This window comes from Hippoglossus stenolepis, chromosome 6, assembly GCF_022539355.2.
Source record: "Hippoglossus stenolepis isolate QCI-W04-F060 chromosome 6, HSTE1.2, whole genome shotgun sequence".
Taxonomy (NCBI): Eukaryota; Metazoa; Chordata; class Actinopteri; order Pleuronectiformes; family Pleuronectidae; genus Hippoglossus; species Hippoglossus stenolepis.
In genome coordinates this window covers 10,667,447-10,686,132 of record NC_061488.1, presented here as the reverse complement: position 1 = coordinate 10,686,132, position 18,686 = coordinate 10,667,447, and the positions used below count along the sequence as shown (strand labels likewise).

General features: G+C 43.6%; 1 protein-coding gene across 1 annotated transcript; it reads left to right on the top strand.

The window, feature by feature from the left end:
* The first annotated feature begins 86 nt into the window (after positions 1 to 86).
* LOC118110415 (NUAK family SNF1-like kinase 1) lies at positions 87 to 16,394 on the top strand. Its single transcript, XM_035158119.2, has 7 exons — positions 87 to 1,506; positions 7,511 to 7,631; positions 8,848 to 8,999; positions 10,483 to 10,548; positions 12,819 to 12,938; positions 13,205 to 13,337; positions 13,488 to 16,394. Exons 1-7 carry the CDS (start codon positions 1,177 to 1,179, stop codon positions 14,651 to 14,653), a joined length of 2,088 nt encoding a protein of 695 aa, XP_035014010.2. The 5' UTR covers positions 87 to 1,176; the 3' UTR covers positions 14,654 to 16,394.
* The last annotated feature ends 2,292 nt before the right edge of the window (positions 16,395 to 18,686 follow it).

Below are 18,686 nucleotides of genomic sequence, written 5' to 3'. Positions count from 1 at the left end.
GACCTTTAGCTTTGCGGCGCACTGATGACTCATGCTGTTTACTTTTTGAACCCCTGACCTCTGAAGGAAGGATGCATTAGTGTGGCCATTAGTTCATGACTTACTAACATTTTTAAAAAGGCCCCATTTCTTTATAGAAAGCTAAAAATCTAATTTATAAGTTTTTAAAAAATCAATTGGGTTATTATAAGGAGTTTTAATTTAGCATTATGATTGATTAAGTGTTTTAGGACATTGACATGTGACATTTACGCCACAAGAAACGATCAACCAAATAGCATGTAGAGGTTCTAAAGTTTTATACACTTATACAATTTCTATAAAATGTATGTCAAATGTATCGCATAAGTGTAACTTTATTTGATCAAATCACTTTCAGGTTATTGATTTATTCACATCAACTCAACATGATAGAAAACTCTTCATTAAATATGGCCCTTTACCATAGACTGTATATATAGAGTCTATATATAGAGCATATATAGCCCTTTACATTAAACTTATAATATTTCATTTATATGTAATTGAAACGCACACTTACTAATTAAGGCAAAACCTTTTTGTGAGTGTGGGATATATGGATGCCAGTATGTCACAAATGAGTAACATTTGACTTTTCTTGAGGTAATTTAATCCTGCAGACTTTCCAACCACCATTAGCTCCTTCTCTCTGACTCCAAAAGTCCCAATGTCTTCAAAGTCTTCTCCAGGATTTATTTGTTCTCAGCTCACCTCATGGCAAGGCATCAACAAACATGTCTGACAGAAGTGGTGGATTTAGGGTCAGTGTCTGACCCGCGTTGCATTCCTCACATGCCTTCATATCCTCTCTCCTGCTGCTGAGAAAACCCAGAGTGATCCCGGGTGGGGGTGACGCTGCTGTGGGAGCTGGGTCTGGAATGAGGAGGCTCCACCCTCCGCCCCGGACCATGTGGTTCCCATCGCCCCTGTTGCTGTGCTTTGGAGGAGAGGACGCAGAGAACAGTGCCGCCGCTCAGACGGGTCGGTTTACTGGAATCGGTCACATTCAAGACTTTAGAAGAGACCGGCTCTGATGAGACTCTTTATGGGAAACTTCTCCGTCCCTGACAAACACTTCTATTCGGAGTTTAACGTTTTTTATTCGGGGCCCCTTTATTCCCAGCCCCTGACAGGTGCGCACAGAGCGCGGGTAGGATGGGCAGACGGGAGGCGGACAGCAGAGGCGCGATGAACACCAGCGACCGCTCCGGGCTCGGTTGTCTGCAGGACGCGGCATCCAGAGGCCACCGAGCCGGCGAGGGGTCCCCGAGGCTGGGCAGCCGCCGTCCCTGCAGCGCGGACAAGGCGCAGAGGCACCCGGAGATGGAGGCGGTGGCCCGGGCGGCGACGGCCTCGGCGCCGATGGAAGTGAAGAAGCACCAGCACAAACACAACTTGAAGCACCGCTACGAGGTGATGCAGACTCTGGGCAAAGGCACCTACGGCAAAGTGAAGAAGGCGGTGGAGAGGAGCAGCCTGAACACGGTGAGTTAGGAGCTGGTGAATGTGATATTAAAGATGGTTGATTTCCACATTATAATACAAGGATTGTGTATTATAATTAACAAGCAGAGGGAAAAGTATCTGTGTGTGTGTGCTTGTGTGTGTGCTTGTCTTTTTATGAGGGCCAATTTTGGTTCAATACCATCAATGTGAGGACATTTTGACGTTGTGAGGACATTTTGGCTGGTCCTCACAAATGCAAAGGGTTGTTTTAGGGTTAGAATTAGGTTTAGGTTAGGTTTAGGCATTTAGTTGTGATGGTTAGGGTAAGGGGCTAGTAAAAGCATTATGTCAATGAATGTCCTCACAACTATAGAGAGAAAAGTGTGTGCGTGTGTTTGAATGAGTGGTCCAAGTATTGCTCATGTTGTGGGGACCTACATCTGTCTACAGTGTAGACTCTACACAGTCGCATTATGAGGACTTGTTGTCCTTATGGGGTTAAAAAGCCTCCCTATAGCGTGAATCATTAAATTTGAAGACATGTTTTAAGGTTAGATTTAGGTTAAGGTTAAGGTTAATGGTAGGGTTAAGGTTAGGTTTAGGTTAGGTCTATGTTGAGTCCAGTGTGAAAGATTTAGGTGAAAGGGATCAGGTTCTCTTTCATGTTTGGAAGGGGAGGGTGAGGTGAGGGGTGTTCAGCTGCAACATGCAACTTCACCACTAGATGTCACTAAATTCTACACACTGAACCTTTAAGGGTATGTTTAGGTTAAGGTTAGGTTCAGGTTCAGGTTAAGGTTAGGGTAAGGGTTAGGGTTAGGGTTAGGGTTTTAGTAACTATAGTTAAAGTTAGGGTTAGTCTCAAGGAAATCAATGTAAACCAATGCATTGTCCTCTTTAGTCATAGAGACAGAACTGCGTGCGTGTGCGTATGTTTGTGTGTGTTGAACACAGTTCATGCTTCTTCTTCCAGTGCTGCCAGGCTGAGATGCCTTTGGCCTGACTCACTCAGCACTTGAACAAGAGGATAAAATAACTGCAATAGGTCTCCTACAAGGAGAGGAGTGTCTGAACCCCCCCTACCCACTGAAACACACAGACACTCTCACACACACAAAATAACATGTTTCTCTTTAATTTGACATATCCAGGTTAAAAACATGATGCGGGGTCAGATTAGTTTGAATAATTGTGGGTTTAAAGTCCACAGTCAGGCTGTAATCCCCCACTCTGCTCTGAGTTGAGCATAAACAGACAGAGACCCCGTCAGCCTCAAATTCCCCCTCTGTTTTTTTTAGTAAACAAACACACAGTAATAAGGATAATCTTTTTTGCAATCAGATTGTGGAAGTGCGATTGGCACAATTCGTCTGGCTACTTTCACAGTTTCTGCAATTCCTCCATCTGGTGAGAAAGAAAGGACAGAGAGTGGGAGTAAAGACAGACAACAGGTAGGAAGAATATGCAGAGAGAATTTGTTATATAGTGTGTGTGTGTGTGTGTGTGTGTGTGTGTGTGTGTGTGTGTGTGTGTGTGTGTGTGTGTGTGTGTGTGTGTGTGTGTGTGTGTGTGTGGGACAAGGGGAAAGTACTGAATTCCTCGAGCCAGTAGCCAGCACATACCAAGGATTCTTTGAAACAAAACGGACATTATTTTTGGAAACAGGACCAGGGGGCTGTTGTTTGTGTACGGGAAAGAGGCAGAGGAGGAGACAGTTTTAGGGAAAGAAGGGCGAAGAAGAGGAGGAGGAGGAGTGCTTGTTTTAGGTGCAGGAGGTGAATGTAATGGAAGGAATGGGTGTTGGGTATGCTGGGTCACTAATCTGTGCTGTGGGTCACTCACACTGGCTGAGAGCCTGACTCGTCACTACAACTGAACCAGGAGAGAAAGAAAAAATAAGATTGCACAAAATCTTATTTTGTGCAATCTTATTTTGTACATTTCTGATATCTTAAAAAAAAGTATTAACATGATTTCATCAGATATCTGCAGGTCTGAACTTGTGTTGCACCATTTGGAAAGAAAGAAAATTGCAATAACACATTTTCTTCACTTCTTTTATTCAAGATCAAAATACTTCCAGGCACCACATGTAGCCGTAGCAGTTTCTTTTATTTTCCTTGACGCATCATGATTTTTAAAAGAACTCAGGCAGAAACCTTGTTGCGTGGGGCCTCGTTTGACCATAGTTGATCAAACAATTGTAGCAGGTTCTCACAAAATTGTTGTTGCTGTTGACAAATGTTCTCGAGAGCCCCCCTCTCAGCTCATGGCCCCGATTTCCTTGCTTTGCGTACACGCTTGGTACCAGCAGATCTAATGCCCAAGTTATTCTGGAGAATTGGTTGAAATGATCTGACCAGGTGAGAAATCAAAAGTGTTTGTACCTTATACGGTCACACACGAGGAAAAAAGCAGGCGGTAATTGAGGAGGGGAGATGAGGTGTCATTTGAATACACACGCATGTTTTCAATTAACCGATTGTTGGTTATCATTTGTTAAATTTCATACAAACACTTTTACATTGTTTTTCAGGGGTATACAGAATGTGCTGTGAACTGTTTCTTGGCCGAAAACAGTAACTTCCTGGAGTCCAGCTAATCATTGCAACCAGACAAAATCATAAATCCCTGTAAAACCACAACTTGCGGTCATAGGTCGGATTTAGCGAATAAGATCCGTATAATTAATGTGTTTATTAGTGAGCTTTAAAGGTGCTGGTAGTCAGTCCTTTGGTTTGTATTTTGGAGCTAAGCTGACAGCTGCTGGTTCCTTATAGATACAGACATTTAACTTTTGGCAAGAAAGCGTTTACAAAGTGCATCCCCCAAAATATCAAACTGTTCCTTTAACTAGACAGTTTGTTTTGAAGACTAGCCATTAAAAGCTTTTAAATCATTTTCTGCTGTGCATGGACGTCAGCATCACATTTCTCTAGTTCCTGGTTATGGAAAGGGAGACATTTGCGCTGTGTGTGTGTGTGTCTGTGTGTGTGTGTGTGTGTAGCTGGATGTTGAGGTCAAGGGTCCCTTTGGCAAGAAGCCTATAATCCTGCTGTTAAATCTTCCACCGATGCAGCAGGGATCTTGAGTGATGCTCAAGCTCGTAGGATGTGTACGTATGTGTGTGCATGAATTTCTCTGTGGGAGTAAAGGGACAGGAAGTCAGCGGTGGCCGTCCGCCGCCCAAAACCCCATCGTGACATCACGCACACTAAAGACACACCCACAAAACGTCAGCAGCGTCAGGAATTGGTCAGTGGGGGAAAGGCAGGGAGCAACAGCAGTACGTGGAAGAGAACATTAGATAGAAAGAGAGCACAGAAAAGGTTGCACTCTGTCTGGTTCTAATTACGTTTTATCATATTGTACACATTGTACAGATTGGCTGTACCATTACGACATGTACAGATAGTTCTCCTACACCCTCGTTCTAATAACGTTTAAAGAACATCTGATGACATCCGCATGACTCATTCTCGTAGCTCCTTATGTTTCCTGCGTGTCCCGCTACAGTTTGGTGTTTTAGGCAAATATCTCACACGGAGCACATTATTTGGATGAACAATGAGACCTTGTTGGTGAGACGGATACTTTAGAGGTCGTACTCAGACATGACGCATACACTGCATATTTGCATGCACAGTGGTGAAATCACAAACACAGACACATACCCACATTTCCTCCTCACACGTGCCCCTTATAAAAATATGCTCTTAATGCCCTGAAGGCTGAACAATGCCCAGAGTGTGTCTCTCTTCTCTGCACTCGGCTGATCAGACTTAAATGCCAAGTCCGAGGGCCCGAGGGGGGAACTCAAGGCTTAGAATGACAGTAATAGACAAGTCTTTTTACTTTGAACATAGTCATTACTATCACCTATTCTGGTAGCTGCCTCATAAATCCTCTTTATTGCTTTTTTGAATAGACTTTATTACTTGTTTTTGTAATAAAAAGATAAGGATAAAATAAGAATTTTTTACATCCGTATAAAAAATGGGGGTAACATGGAAACAGCAAGGACACATGGTAGCATCTCCTCATGATCAACGAATACATTTGGTTAAATTCTCCACAAGGTTTCAGTGTCTTCTGGTTCATATCGAATGATCTTTGTTTTTTCCATTCTGTTATTATTTGCCTGAAGACCACGTTATTGGGAGCTGTGGTCTGGTGCAAAACTCCAGCACATGTTGTTTTCCATAACTTTGAGACGACTGTACTGATCAGTGTCCAATACAATTCCAGGTGTGAACTGGGCAGTTGTTCTATAAATACGTCATAACAGATTTACAATTTACATCAATATTAAAACCAATAGATGTCACGAAGCATCTTGTGACGTCTGACAGTCTAAGAGCAGATGTTTGATTGTTTCGTCTTGTTTCCACGTCCACCCCTTCCCGTCCTCACTCTGCCGTCCCAGCCAGCAGGTATTTGGGTCAGAAAACATTCCCAATCATGCAAATGTCCCACATGATGATATCTCCCCAAGCTTGGACTTGTGCCTTTCAGCAAACCGCCTCTGAATACGAGCGCCCCTAATCTCTGACCCAGCACCCTGCACTCCCTCTTGCCTGAACGACTTTAGCCACATCAGTCTGGTGATGTGAGAAATAAATATCCTCTGCAGAATGCCGAGTGCTTGATTAGCAGCGCGAACAGAGCCGGGTAAATCTGCCTTTTGCCTTCATGCACGACATGCTTGGAATGAGCTGCAAGATATTTTAAACTTGGAATCGCTCCCTTCTGTTGGTGCATTTAAAAGTTAAAAAAAAAAATTCTTAGAACAATGTTACTGCTTTTTTAACGTGTGTTTTAAACTTTTCATAATGCATTGATCCCACATGATTTCTGTGCATTACTGGCCTCTTGACCAGGACTCCCTTGCAGAAGATACACTATATCTTATTGGGACCTTTCTGGGTCAATCAAATATAGATGAAATGAAAAATAAAACCATAGCAAAGAAGAAAATAACAGTCTCCTTCATTGAATATCACCACATCAGTAAAGAAGGTAAGGCCAGTCCCGGCAGTTCACTGGAGTGTGTTTGTGTTGTGTTACATAACTGCTGCAGTTTATGGAGCGTGTGAATTGTGTCTTCCAGTGTCTCGTAGACGTTTTTTTTCCAGCAGCTGAGAATTCTGGAGCTGTGACCCGAGGGAGAAGCCGGCTCGCCCATAGAGACTCTGAAGAGGTTGACATAATTATACGGCTGTACGATCATCGCTATCTTAGGATGTCAACCTCACAACGCAGTCCTATAGACTCACCATCGCATTATAACACATCTCCTTCTCTTTTGTCGTCCTGTTGGGCTATTTCTAAAAAAAAGGACGCCCTGGTTTGTCTTGTCCTTGCCATTTTGGCGACAGTTGCTCGATCCAAAGAGATTCAGGGGATAATGCCGGGGGTGCCTGCTTTTGTGGTGTGTGTGTGCATGTGTGTATCTGGTGGTCGGGGGGTTACATCGGGGTACAGGGAGTGCCTGGGATTAAGGAAGCAGAGTGTAAACAGTGCAGCTGTCAACCTTCTGCCTCTGTGTGAGCTCAGATCACAGGAGACCTGCTCTCACCATCCAGCCTTTAAAACCCACATAATCACCTCTAATACCCAGAGATTTTATTTCCGTGTGTGTGTGTGCGTGTAACTGTATCAACACTATGTATGTCTTTGTTTCCATGCATGTCTATTCAAGTGACACACTAACTGTGCATTTGTCTGTGTTTATCACTTGAAAGACTTGAGTTGAGGGAGGTGAGGAGGAAAATGAGTTAACTGCTGGGTTTGCGGAGGAATTCATCAAAGAGGAATCTGTGTTTGCTGGCAACATCCATAAGTTTTGCACAAAGTATCACCATGGTAACGACTGTCCCCTGATAACCTGGGAGACGGGGCTCTCTTCAGAAGGACTTTTGTTTCTTTCTCTCTAAGCTGTGAACTATCCTCACGGTGTCGCTGCAGTGATCAGATTATGTTGGTTTCGAACATTATGCTTCATATGACATGTCCGGACTCAATGGCGTGTTTCCTTTCACAGGTGGCGATCAAGTCGATCCGCAAGGAGCGCATCACAGACGACCTGGACAAAATCCACATCCAGAGGGAGATCGAGATCACCTCCTCGCTAAGACACGCCAACATCATACGCTTCCACGAGGGTAAGACTGCAAACACACACAACATTGCACACAAGAGCTAAATGGAATCGTGTTTTATTACTTAGTTTTGTCCCCACATGGATTATTTTAACAAAGTGGGTGTCATACTCCTTTAATCACAGTAGTCCCCTGACAGACACAGCAGCACTTGTGCAACTTGAATGGTGCTCGGTAGAGTTCTTACCTCTGCCAAGGTCCGACGGTCCCCTTATGAAACCACATTTAAATTCACTAGATCCAGATTTGGATTTGGATCTGCACCAAATTTTCTAAATGTCCGTCCCCTAAACATGCCTGATGTTGTCAGCAAGATCCATGAACTATTCTCTGAGAAATTAATGAAAATGTTGAAAGACGCCCTCTCACATTGTTAATGAAAGTGAAATCAAATTCCTTGATCATCCCCTGATCTGGTTCTGCACCAAATTTGTCCCTGACATATACAGCATCCTTCTTCTAACTGTAACCCTCTTAGTTTTGTGGTAACCTGTCCAGTAGTTTTTGTGTAATCCTGCTTACTAACAGGCGGACAAATGCAGATGAACCTCCATGGTGGAGATAATAATGTTCAAAAGAGATGATGCTGACATTTTTAATTGTCAATAAAGTTTAAAACCAACAATGAACAAGCAAGTGTCCAAATTCTAATTTAGCTTCTTCCTCAGTGCCACAGACCCACATTGCTGTTCAAAAACAACATCAGTGAACCACAACATTGTAGCATGACTCCTTCATTACCACTGGCACTGAAGTCTATTCTTGGGTTGATCCCATGTAAACAGCTGAAAATAGTCCTCGATAAGTGCTCTACATACTCCTGTGTGAGTAAAAGGCTGCAGTGCCCAGCTGTTCCAGGAAATTGAAATTACCGTGAAAAAAATATATTTGTGAACCATTTTCCTAAAAGATCTTTGTCTTTAAGAGTATTAAGAGACGATCTAACACATTGTCATTTAATCTTTTCATGTAATAACATAATATTTCAGCATTTTAACCCCCTGAAAGTGTAATATTATGTATTGTTGGATTTTATTCTGGAGGAATTTTGCTCATTAAAAGTTTGTAATATTCTGTTAACTCTGTCAGTTAACAAGCTTCTGTGTGTCTGGTTTTCCACAGACGCAGAATAGCATCTCTCAATGTTGTAAGGTGTAAATCTGAGGCATCCTCTGAGACTCATATGTATAATGTCATGTTGTCGATGTGTCCTGTGCAGTGTTCGAGAGCCGGGATAAGATCGTGATAGTGATGGAGTATGCCAGCAGAGGAGAGCTGTACGATTACATCCAGGAGAGAAGGAGACTGGCAGAGACAGAAGCCAGAAGCATCTTCAGACAAATCACATCTGCTGTCCACTACTGCCACAAGGTTTATACTCACACACACACACACACACTTTGTGCAAAATGCAACCCTGCCAATTCAGTATAAATTAAGGGATAACATGTCGGCACATGCTGATTCGCTTGCTGCAGTATTCAAGTGTGCACAAGCAAATACGGTCCTGCTAAATCCACTAAATCCTAATCCTAATGCTGTAGAAAAACTTGACTCGAGTTTTCAGATCTCTCCGGGTTAAGAGAGCATTAAGCCTTGATTGTTTTTTACAGTCACACACTGACACATTTAACCGACACGTTACTTAAATGAGCTTCCTTCCGCCTTCCAAACCCTGGCGACAGAACAAGTTCCTCAAGTCATTGTTTTTATTGTTGTGTACATAAAATCGGACAGGAATTATCAAGGAAATCCACAAATCCTATTAATACAGAAGTGCATTATGGGGCAGGAGAAGTGAGGATCTGTGGCTTTCGGTCAGCTGAGTTGGATGTGACAGAAAGGTGTTTGTTTTCTTATCATTCTTATTTTAGCAGGTTGGCTTCTTCATGAATCCCTGACATTAAACGTAGAGATTATCCTTCAGCTCCTGCAGCTTTGTAGTCGGCGGGCAGGTGGATTTTGTGCTCCTTTTTTTCTGCCCCTTTGAATATTTTCCCAAAATAGATGTGAACGTTCCGGCATGAATGAATTATTGAATGTGCCTCTGAGGTATGCAGGACACATGGGGGGATTATTATAGCTTCAAGAGTCAGTTTGTTTTTGTGCTATCCTTCAAAATAAGTTCAGGTTGATGTGAAAAATTGCAGGAAGAAAAAATCTGGTCAGCCACACAGATTTCTTTTCACCTTTATCTCTGCCTTGCATGCACAGCCACACACATACAGTGCACAAAACACCATCTAAGGTCATGGGTCATTTCTCCTCTTACAGTAAATACTCTGAAGATGATGGAATAAATGAAAGAAAGGCTCTGGCTCATTTACCAAAGTTCCTCTGCGTCACACAGTTTTCCTGGGTGGTCACAGTTATCTCTAGCATTGTCTCTTCTTATGATTTCCTACATATTTCAATATCAATGAAACAGATGTTTCCCTTTCACTGGATCTGAAGTGCACTGCTGCTCTTTGTCACTCTGGTCCACAGCTGTCTCCCCCCCTGTGGCGTCACGTTGGCTCCCAGGTGCTTAATGCCATCAGGGGATAAAATCCCATCTCAACAGATTAATTAACCCAAACAAAGCACTTCCTCATGCCTGATGATTTCACGGTCTGAGAAGCTGTCTCAAGGCTCTCTGGTATTTTAGACTCATGGCCCTGCTACTTGAGGCTTGAGAGGAATGTTAAGGATAATAAAATAGTAAATGAAAGACAAATGCTCTATATACCAGTTGGGGTTGTTTTGTAAACTTCAGACACTTCAGTCTCAAGTTTGCACGCAGAGAGAAAACATCTGAGTGTGTGCGGGAGGGAGGAGCAGCGCAGGAACTCACGTGTCTCTGCTCTCTTTGCAGAATGGTGTGGTGCATCGGGACCTCAAACTGGAGAACATCCTTTTAGATCAGGATTTCAACGTCAAGGTAAGATCTATAAAAAGCATGCACCAACCGAGTCTGCAGGTTACTTTGACAAAAAGAAGAAAATAGATTTAGTTTCCTTCCAAAATCTAAATATTTATCCCTGCGTAAAAAATGGATGTGTCCTTTTTTGGCCTGAGCGTAAAATACATCACGAGTTATTATGAATCGTCCAAAGACCACAGATTATACTTTTGTTTTTGAAAATGAAGGCATACATCTTTCTGACACACTGGCTAATATGTTTTAGGAAACAATCTTGTTCTTAGCATGCTAGAACGAAGCTCCACCTCGTGCAGCTGTTGACGGAGGATTTTGCCAGCTCCGAAATAAAAATGCAAACCAAGTCCAGATTCAGAACGTACATTGGAACACATTCTGCCCACAGTAATGTTAATGTGTTGTTAAATCACGCACGCTGAACCAGCACAATCACTGTGCCAGGTCTTATAAAAGAAGCCAGGGGTCATTTTTTGCCTTATTTGGATGTTCCTCTCCTTATATGGGAGTTGTGCACAGCCAACGGGGAATGCAGGGAATCTAGTGGCAATCGTGCCAATCGGAGGGTTTTGATGTAAGTATGCTGTCTGTCCGTCAAAAGAAAGCACAATGTGCAGACCTCTCAGCAGCTCTTCATCCATCTCAGACCTCAGGTTCACCACACTGGGCTGCAGGAAATGACAGAGGCTGTTAGTAATGCGTGTGCATGTTATGCCTGCACAATAGCAGCTTCATGGCATGTGTTCATTGCCGGCACAGCCAGACATTTAAGGTAAAACTATGGCTCTCGGTCACGTGTGAACAGCTTATTGCTTATGAATATACATTTTCTTCGATGGTTTAGTTTGACTGTTTTCATTCCAGCAGTGGCAGAAGTCTGCAGAGTGTATGACTTGTTTTTTCTCTGCTTCAGAGCTTTGAAGGTGTTTGTTTAATGTGTTCATTTTATATTTCAACTGGTAACGGACAACAGGAACAATAGTCTGTTGAGGCAGTTGCTTCATACATTGGTCCATGCAGTGTCCAGGCGTGTGCACAGGGAACATCTTGTATGTTTATGAGAAAGAGTGTTGCAAGCTTTCAACACTGAGGAAAGTCTTTGCCAAGGACTGAAATGATGTATATCTGCAGGGAGCACACAAACAAACACACAAACACACACACACACACACACACACACACACACACACACACACACACACACACACACACACACACACACACACACACACTTGTTGAAGGTAAAGCAGTGCAGCTCACGTGCACAGTCTACACATCATTGTTGCCACTGTATGTACAAGTGTAACATAAAGAGTGAGCTGACTTATATATACACCGTGTCATCTTCCACCTGTGAGGTCTCTGTTTCCCTGTACCTCTGCTCCACGGAAATAAAGCTGTCACGCTAAGTATTTTTAACACCAGCCGGCCTGATAGGCGGCTGCTGCGCGTTGTTAATAATCTCTTCAGATAGAGAAGAGCCTCGGCGTGTGTGTGCACGGCTCTCTTATCCTCGAGTGAGTGATTGTTCCGTTACGTGCAGCCTGATGTTTTTGGCGCTCTTCTCTTCCCCTCGCTCACACTTACTTTGGCAACCGCTCAGCAAAGCTATTTTGGGCTCTTTTAAAAGGAATTGCTATTGAGTTGTTGTGTTTTTGCTCAGAGTTTGCGGCGCGTACTCAGTGAAAAGGAATCTGAGTGTCGAAGGGAATGAGTGAATTAGATTTGTGACGGACTCAGTGTTAGGTGTGTGATCCTTGTCACATTAATCCTCCTGTTCACTTGACACTGTTGCTCTATTGTGCTGTGAAACCTTTGAATGAAATATGATACGACATATTTTCAAGGTTTAACGTGCTTTTATTTGCATAACCCATATTCCCAAATCACAATCTGTCTCATAGGGCTTCACAATAACACATCCCCTGCCCTTGACCTCAACAATAGGAAGGAAAAACTACCAAAAATACCAATACCAAAAGGAAATGAGACATCACGCTTACCGTGGCACGTCAAGGCAAGGCAGGGCAATTTTATTTATAAAGCACCTTCCATACACACAGAGGTAGATTCAAGGTGCTACAGCTTTTGTATTGAACATTTTGTGTTTTATTTCAGTGGCTTGACATCCTCTCTATGTTCTACTCCAGGAATTAAGATGAATAATAACATATAATTAATACAAAGGCCAGGAACAACATGGGACATAATATGAATATAATAACAATGTGTGAATTCATCCATCTCTTGCTCTCTTTCTCTTTGTTCTGTAGCTGGCTGACTTTGGCCTCTCCAATCACTTCCAGAGGGGCACTCTGCTGCAGACGTACTGTGGAAGTCCGCTCTACGCCGCCCCAGAGATAGTGAAAGGACTGCCGTACCAGGGGCCAGAGGTGGGTCACACACTGCCATCGCTGCTTTTGCTTATGAGAAAATATTCCGGGTGTGTCATTAAAGCTCCACTCTGCTCCTCCTGCCCCTCCATCTCCCTCAAGCCAACAAAAAAAACTTTTAAGCTAACTTATGGACAGGGGTGAAAACACAACTTCCTTGATGGAGTTAATCGTGTATTACCCGATTGTGTTGTATAAACTGAAGCCGGAATTTTGTGAGTTATGTGCATGGCTCATTCTTCATTCTGTGTGTTTTTGGGTGCCAGGTGGACTGCTGGGCGCTCGGGGTGTTGCTCTATGCCCTGGTGTACAGCAGCATGCCGTTTTATGGTGCGAGTCACTCCATGCTCACTGAGCAGATAAGCCAAGGTCGCTATCACAGACCCAACCCCCCCTCAGGTAAACTTTATCCTTATATTCATCAACATTATAAATTCCCATTTCTGTCCAATATTTTGGGATAGTGTGTTGTTCCTACTAGTATCCTGTTAATTGCATTGTGCCGGTCAGTGCGGCTGCTGTAAATAGCTGTTGACTCTGTTCCTCCAGACGCCTGCGCTCTTATCGACTGGTTGTTGACGGTGCGCGTGGATGAGAGGGCCACGATAGAGGACGTGGCCAACCACTGGTGGGTGAACTGGGGTTATGAAGAGAGTGTGTGTGACTGCCCTTCATCTCCGCACCAAGAATGTCCCTCCCCTCTGCTGGCTCGCTACATCGACTGGCAGAATCGGGTCGCTGCCGCCAGCAACATGGCGGTCGACCCCGGGTGCCTGTCCTCAGACTCCGCCTGTGCAACCCAGCGCTCTCACCACCCGTTTTACCTGAGCTTACCTCTGAGGAGCGATCGTAGCGGAGGGCGGGCACGTGGGGGGATGTCCAGCCTCAGGAAGTCACGCAAGGAGAATGCGATTCCCCAGACGGCACAGGGAGCATGTGGTGGTGTTTGTGCAGCAGCTGCCCCCTCTGCTGTGGTTTCCTCCACTTCCACTGTTGAAAGAAAGAAACCCAAAGGTATTCTGAAACCCCAGCGGAGTTTTGACTCAGTCTTTCACAGCCCCCCTAAAGAAAACTCTCCCTCCCAGCTATACAACGCTTCTCCCCAGCCTTATCGAACACATGCTGACGTCCTATCCACCAGCCTGCCGTCCCCGTCAACATTCAGCCAGCCCTCATCTAAAATGCCCAAGAAGGGGATACTGAAGAACTTGTATGGAGGGGAGTCAAGTTATGGCTCCTCCTCAGGAAGAAGGGGCTCTGGAGCAGGAGTTAAAGAGAATGAAGCAGGTGATTTGTGCTCTTACGAACAGCACAGTTGTCTCCCGGCATCAGGGGACAGTCCCACCATGCGCACAGAGGCAGTAAGAAGAAGGAAGGGTATTCTGAAACGTAATGGCAAGTTTTCCCGCAGTCTGGATCTCCCCGATGACCACCACTCATCTCCATCTGTGGCCCCCGCGATGTTCCCCGAGGTTCTGCAGCAGCTGCTCCGCGCCACAGGAGGCGCTGAGGGCAGGCGTAGCCGCCCCTCCAGCGTGGTGAGCGAGGATAGCGTCTTCTCTTCCGATTCCTTTGACTTGCTGGATCTCAGCGCCCAGTCACGTCGCAGGATTTTCTCCCGGGGGACCCAGCGCAGCTCCGAGGAGGACCTGGATCAGCTGAGGGCTGAGGCGGACAGGGTCGGAGAAGGACAGAAGGACAGAAGGAAATGCTGACATGCGCTCGACATGCGACACCTGTTCCTCAGTTCACTTTCCTGTGATAATCATTGTCTGCCCCAAAAACTCTTAAATGAAGTTTGCACCTCGAGAACATTGTCAATGTAAAGCACCAGTTCTCTGTATTGAAAGATGAATTCAACAGTATTCTTTGACAGTTTAACTGCAATACAGACAGTGACGAGACATTGAAAAGAGATCCTGCACCTGCTGGATTACAGACATGGCACCTGAGTGTGGCAGAACGGACAGACGCTCTGTTGGATGAACTCTAACCTCGCCTGCACAACAAATCGTCTTTTTTAGATTTTGCTGCAGTTTTCGGTTCAGATGAGCCTTGAACATCTGAGTGTCGATGCTGTGGCACCGAGGTTTTTGGAAACAATGACAAGTGTAACCAAGTGCCATCTTGAATATGTGAGTCAAAGTGTAGGTCTGTCAATAGTGGCAAGACATGTAGACATGTAGACACCTCTATTGTGAGCGTGAATCCTGCTAAATAACACCACTTTTAATGCATTTTAACATATTTAATAACCAGTGTTTAACTCACTGAAATGTAGTTGTACGCAGATATAAGGACATTTTAAACATTTCTTAATGTATAGTACGTGTCATCAATTATAACTTCTCCTGTATTTTACATTATTTAATTCTCTGTTTACACACCAGGCTTCACTGATGACTGGATACAAGAGGAGTTATAGTTGCTGTTTACAAACACTTATATCTGTGCACAAGTACATTATAGAGTTTTAATAAACCAGTCATCAAATGTTATATATACTGCAGTTTTCTTCTTCCAAGTTAGGAAATAGAATATTTACAGTTTGCATGTTCCGGTTGAAAGCGTATGACCTGCAAGAGAGACAATAAAACGAACAGGAATAGTAGACTCTATAACATTTCATCTTGAAAGTTGCAGATAGCAGTTGGCCAACCACAATAACATCATTTTTACCTATCGTTGACTCTATGAAGGTGCAGTAAAACACCCTTTTATTCCTCATTCACTCTCCTTAAACTGGGACAACCTGTGCTGCATTTACAGCCTGTTTGAAATTGAAGCTGCCGCAGCTGCTTCTTCATTGGCTCAGCTATTAAACGACTTTGACCTCTGTCTGCACTGCAGCTTTTCCTCGTTTGCTCAGCACAAGAAAAGGAAATAAATCAAATTGCAAACTGCTTGTGTTCATTCACCACATAGTTCACCTCCGCCCGTGGTATCACCTAAAATAGCTTGGCTAATTTTAGGCCGACTGTCACGATATATTTGCTGGTGAAACGATTCATAAAGTCAGTCCAACATGTGATTGTGTGGTCCATCAAGTTGTCTTATGTATGTAAACATGCCAAAGACGAATATCCTTCGAAACAGACCAGAACTGAAGCGTGCAGACGTCAGAGATTCAACAAATAGCACTCAATAACACCTGATGTTTAAAATGAGCAATTGAAGTACAGTGTTTCCTGTTTCACCATGTTATTGAGTATATTTGTACCACACAGTATTACACTGCACAATTTTCTCCTTTGCACCAACAGGCACAGTTTGAATAGCAGGTGGATCATATTGGTTTTTACTGTGGACGTTTAAACAGCTGATGTATGCAGTAAATGTGTGCAATTTTAAACATGTAATCCTATGAGAACAAGGCTCTGTTCACTTTGTTTGATGACATCTTTTAGCTCTTTCTTTTTCTCTTTTGGAAAAGTAAATAAATTATGTGAATCTTAATACTCTCCATATGTTTGCTTTTATCTTTTCTGGCCATGAGCATGACACAATACAGAGAAGTCAAGGAACATTTCTTGCGAAAGACAAAAAGCCATTTATCCATTTAATTATCTCCCACAGTCCCGTGTGTCCATAAACACAGAGCTGTGTTTACCATAAAGCCTTGTTTTCATTATGGGCCATGTACTTAAAGGTTCATTTGAAGAAACAAAGCACTAAGCAGAATGTGGAAATATTTCATGAACTCACTTCACTTCAGGTTACATTTAGATTTTATATGAACGTTTTGTACTGAGAGAGGGATTAATATATCAACTGTGCAAAACTGTGTTACAACATAAGTGAACATTGACTGTGACGCCTTCCTAAGACGCTTTTCCTTTTGTTTCCCATATCAGCTTTCACTAAATACCTCTGTAACCCAGTCTTAATGTTTGGCAGGCCTCTCCTCTGTGTATTGGAGAGAACCCTGCATCAGCGGTAAAGATTTTTGAGGCCTTAATGCCAAATTTAAAGATTATATTTTCCTCAGTGAATTGGCAAAAGTCTCCAGCCTCTTTGACTCATGAAATCCTGTCAAAAGTTGAATCCATGTGGTCCTTGCTGGCTGAGACGCAGCCGTTTTCCACAAGTTTTGTCGAGATGAAACAAAGCAACGCTCACCAGCAGGTTTTGTTTAGATGTGGAGGAGTCGGTTATGGCTTCCATAAACACAGGGATTACTTTATGCCACACATTTGTATGGTTTTAACCATTTTAAGAGTTCTTCCTGTTGCAATAGTCTAATGACTCTTGTGTTAATGGTTGATTGATGGCAGGAAAGCACTTTGTTCATTTGGTGGATGAAGTCCAGAGCGGAGGTCCGACGGTGACATTTCAAAACAGTCATGACCTCCTGTCAGTCACACATGGGCCAGTTACATAACAGCTTCCATTTATATCTGTTCAGCTCATATTTACACTGCAGACGTGCACATGCTGGGGTAAGAACATAAAAAAATAACTAAATACATGTGCCCAAGAATACTGTAACAGATGAGGATGAGTGTTATTCCTGGATCCACGTCCCATGGTCCTGCATCCACGGCGCCTGTGCGGTGCCCCAGATGGCTACCCAGCCTGAATTTGATGATGGGGGTATGTGGGCATGGAGGTGACTGGGTGACTGGGTGAGCACCTCCAGGTGAACCAGGGAGAGGTGATGCACAGCTGACATCGGAAGGCTGATTCAAAAGGCAGCAGGAGAGCTGCCGGAGACAGAACACAGAGACACATGGGAGGAACACGAGCAGAGACTGAAAGAGACACCATAGAGCTGAGCTGAGCTGTAGATGAGCTGAAAAGCTAATACTGCTGGCAAGTGCAAGTTTAGTTTATAATTTATGTTTGCACCTGTGAACGACATAATAAAATGTTGAAAAGACACATGTTTGTCTCAGGCTGTGTGTGGGAGACCCCGGTGGCATCGGCGATCGCCACAAGATGCAATAGTTTAAATTTCTTCTTCCTCATACACCGTTTTGTGTGTGTGTGTGTGTGTGTGTGTGTGTGTGTGTGTGTGTGTGTGTGTGTGTGTGTGTGTGTGTGTGTGTGTGTGTGTGTGTGTTCGGTCTTGACCAGTAAGATGTTTGATCCCACTAATGCTCTCCTTCACTGAGGAGCTCAAGAAAACAAACAAAGACTTGGCTTTAATAGTCAGAGGAGGATAACTGTGGAGTAACAGCCTCATAAAGCATCATGGCTGCTTCTGGGCCTCCTGTCAATCACACTGACAATTTCCTTAAGCTGCATGGACCCAATGGCCGAGTATGTTCCAGTATTCCAAAATCTCCAATCATTACTAATGCAAACCAGGGCGAAGGGCTTCACAGCCAAGAGGCTTTTCTTTCTGTTCTGTCACATGTGGATAAAAGTACCGTGGAGTGAACAAAAGCAGCCAGACTTTACCCGTTTTTCAGCCTGCTTACTGGGGCTCAGGCCGTAAGAGAACAGTAGCATTAAAATGGAGAAATCCTTCATTACCCACATGCTGTGGCTATGAATCACTGAATTTAAAGTGGTCAAATACAATAAGAGAAACAATGTACAATGTAAGAGAACATAATTGTATCTTCCATGACCCCGTCCTTTTTGCACCTACTTATTCACCAGTACTCAAAATTCAGAGTAATTCCATGTTTGTTTTTTTATCTGTAGTACTTTTGTCTTTATTACTTCTCAGCACTTATCAAAACATTAGCTGTTACTAAAATAGATGAGCAGAAATATCACAGTTCAACACCTGGTACTTTT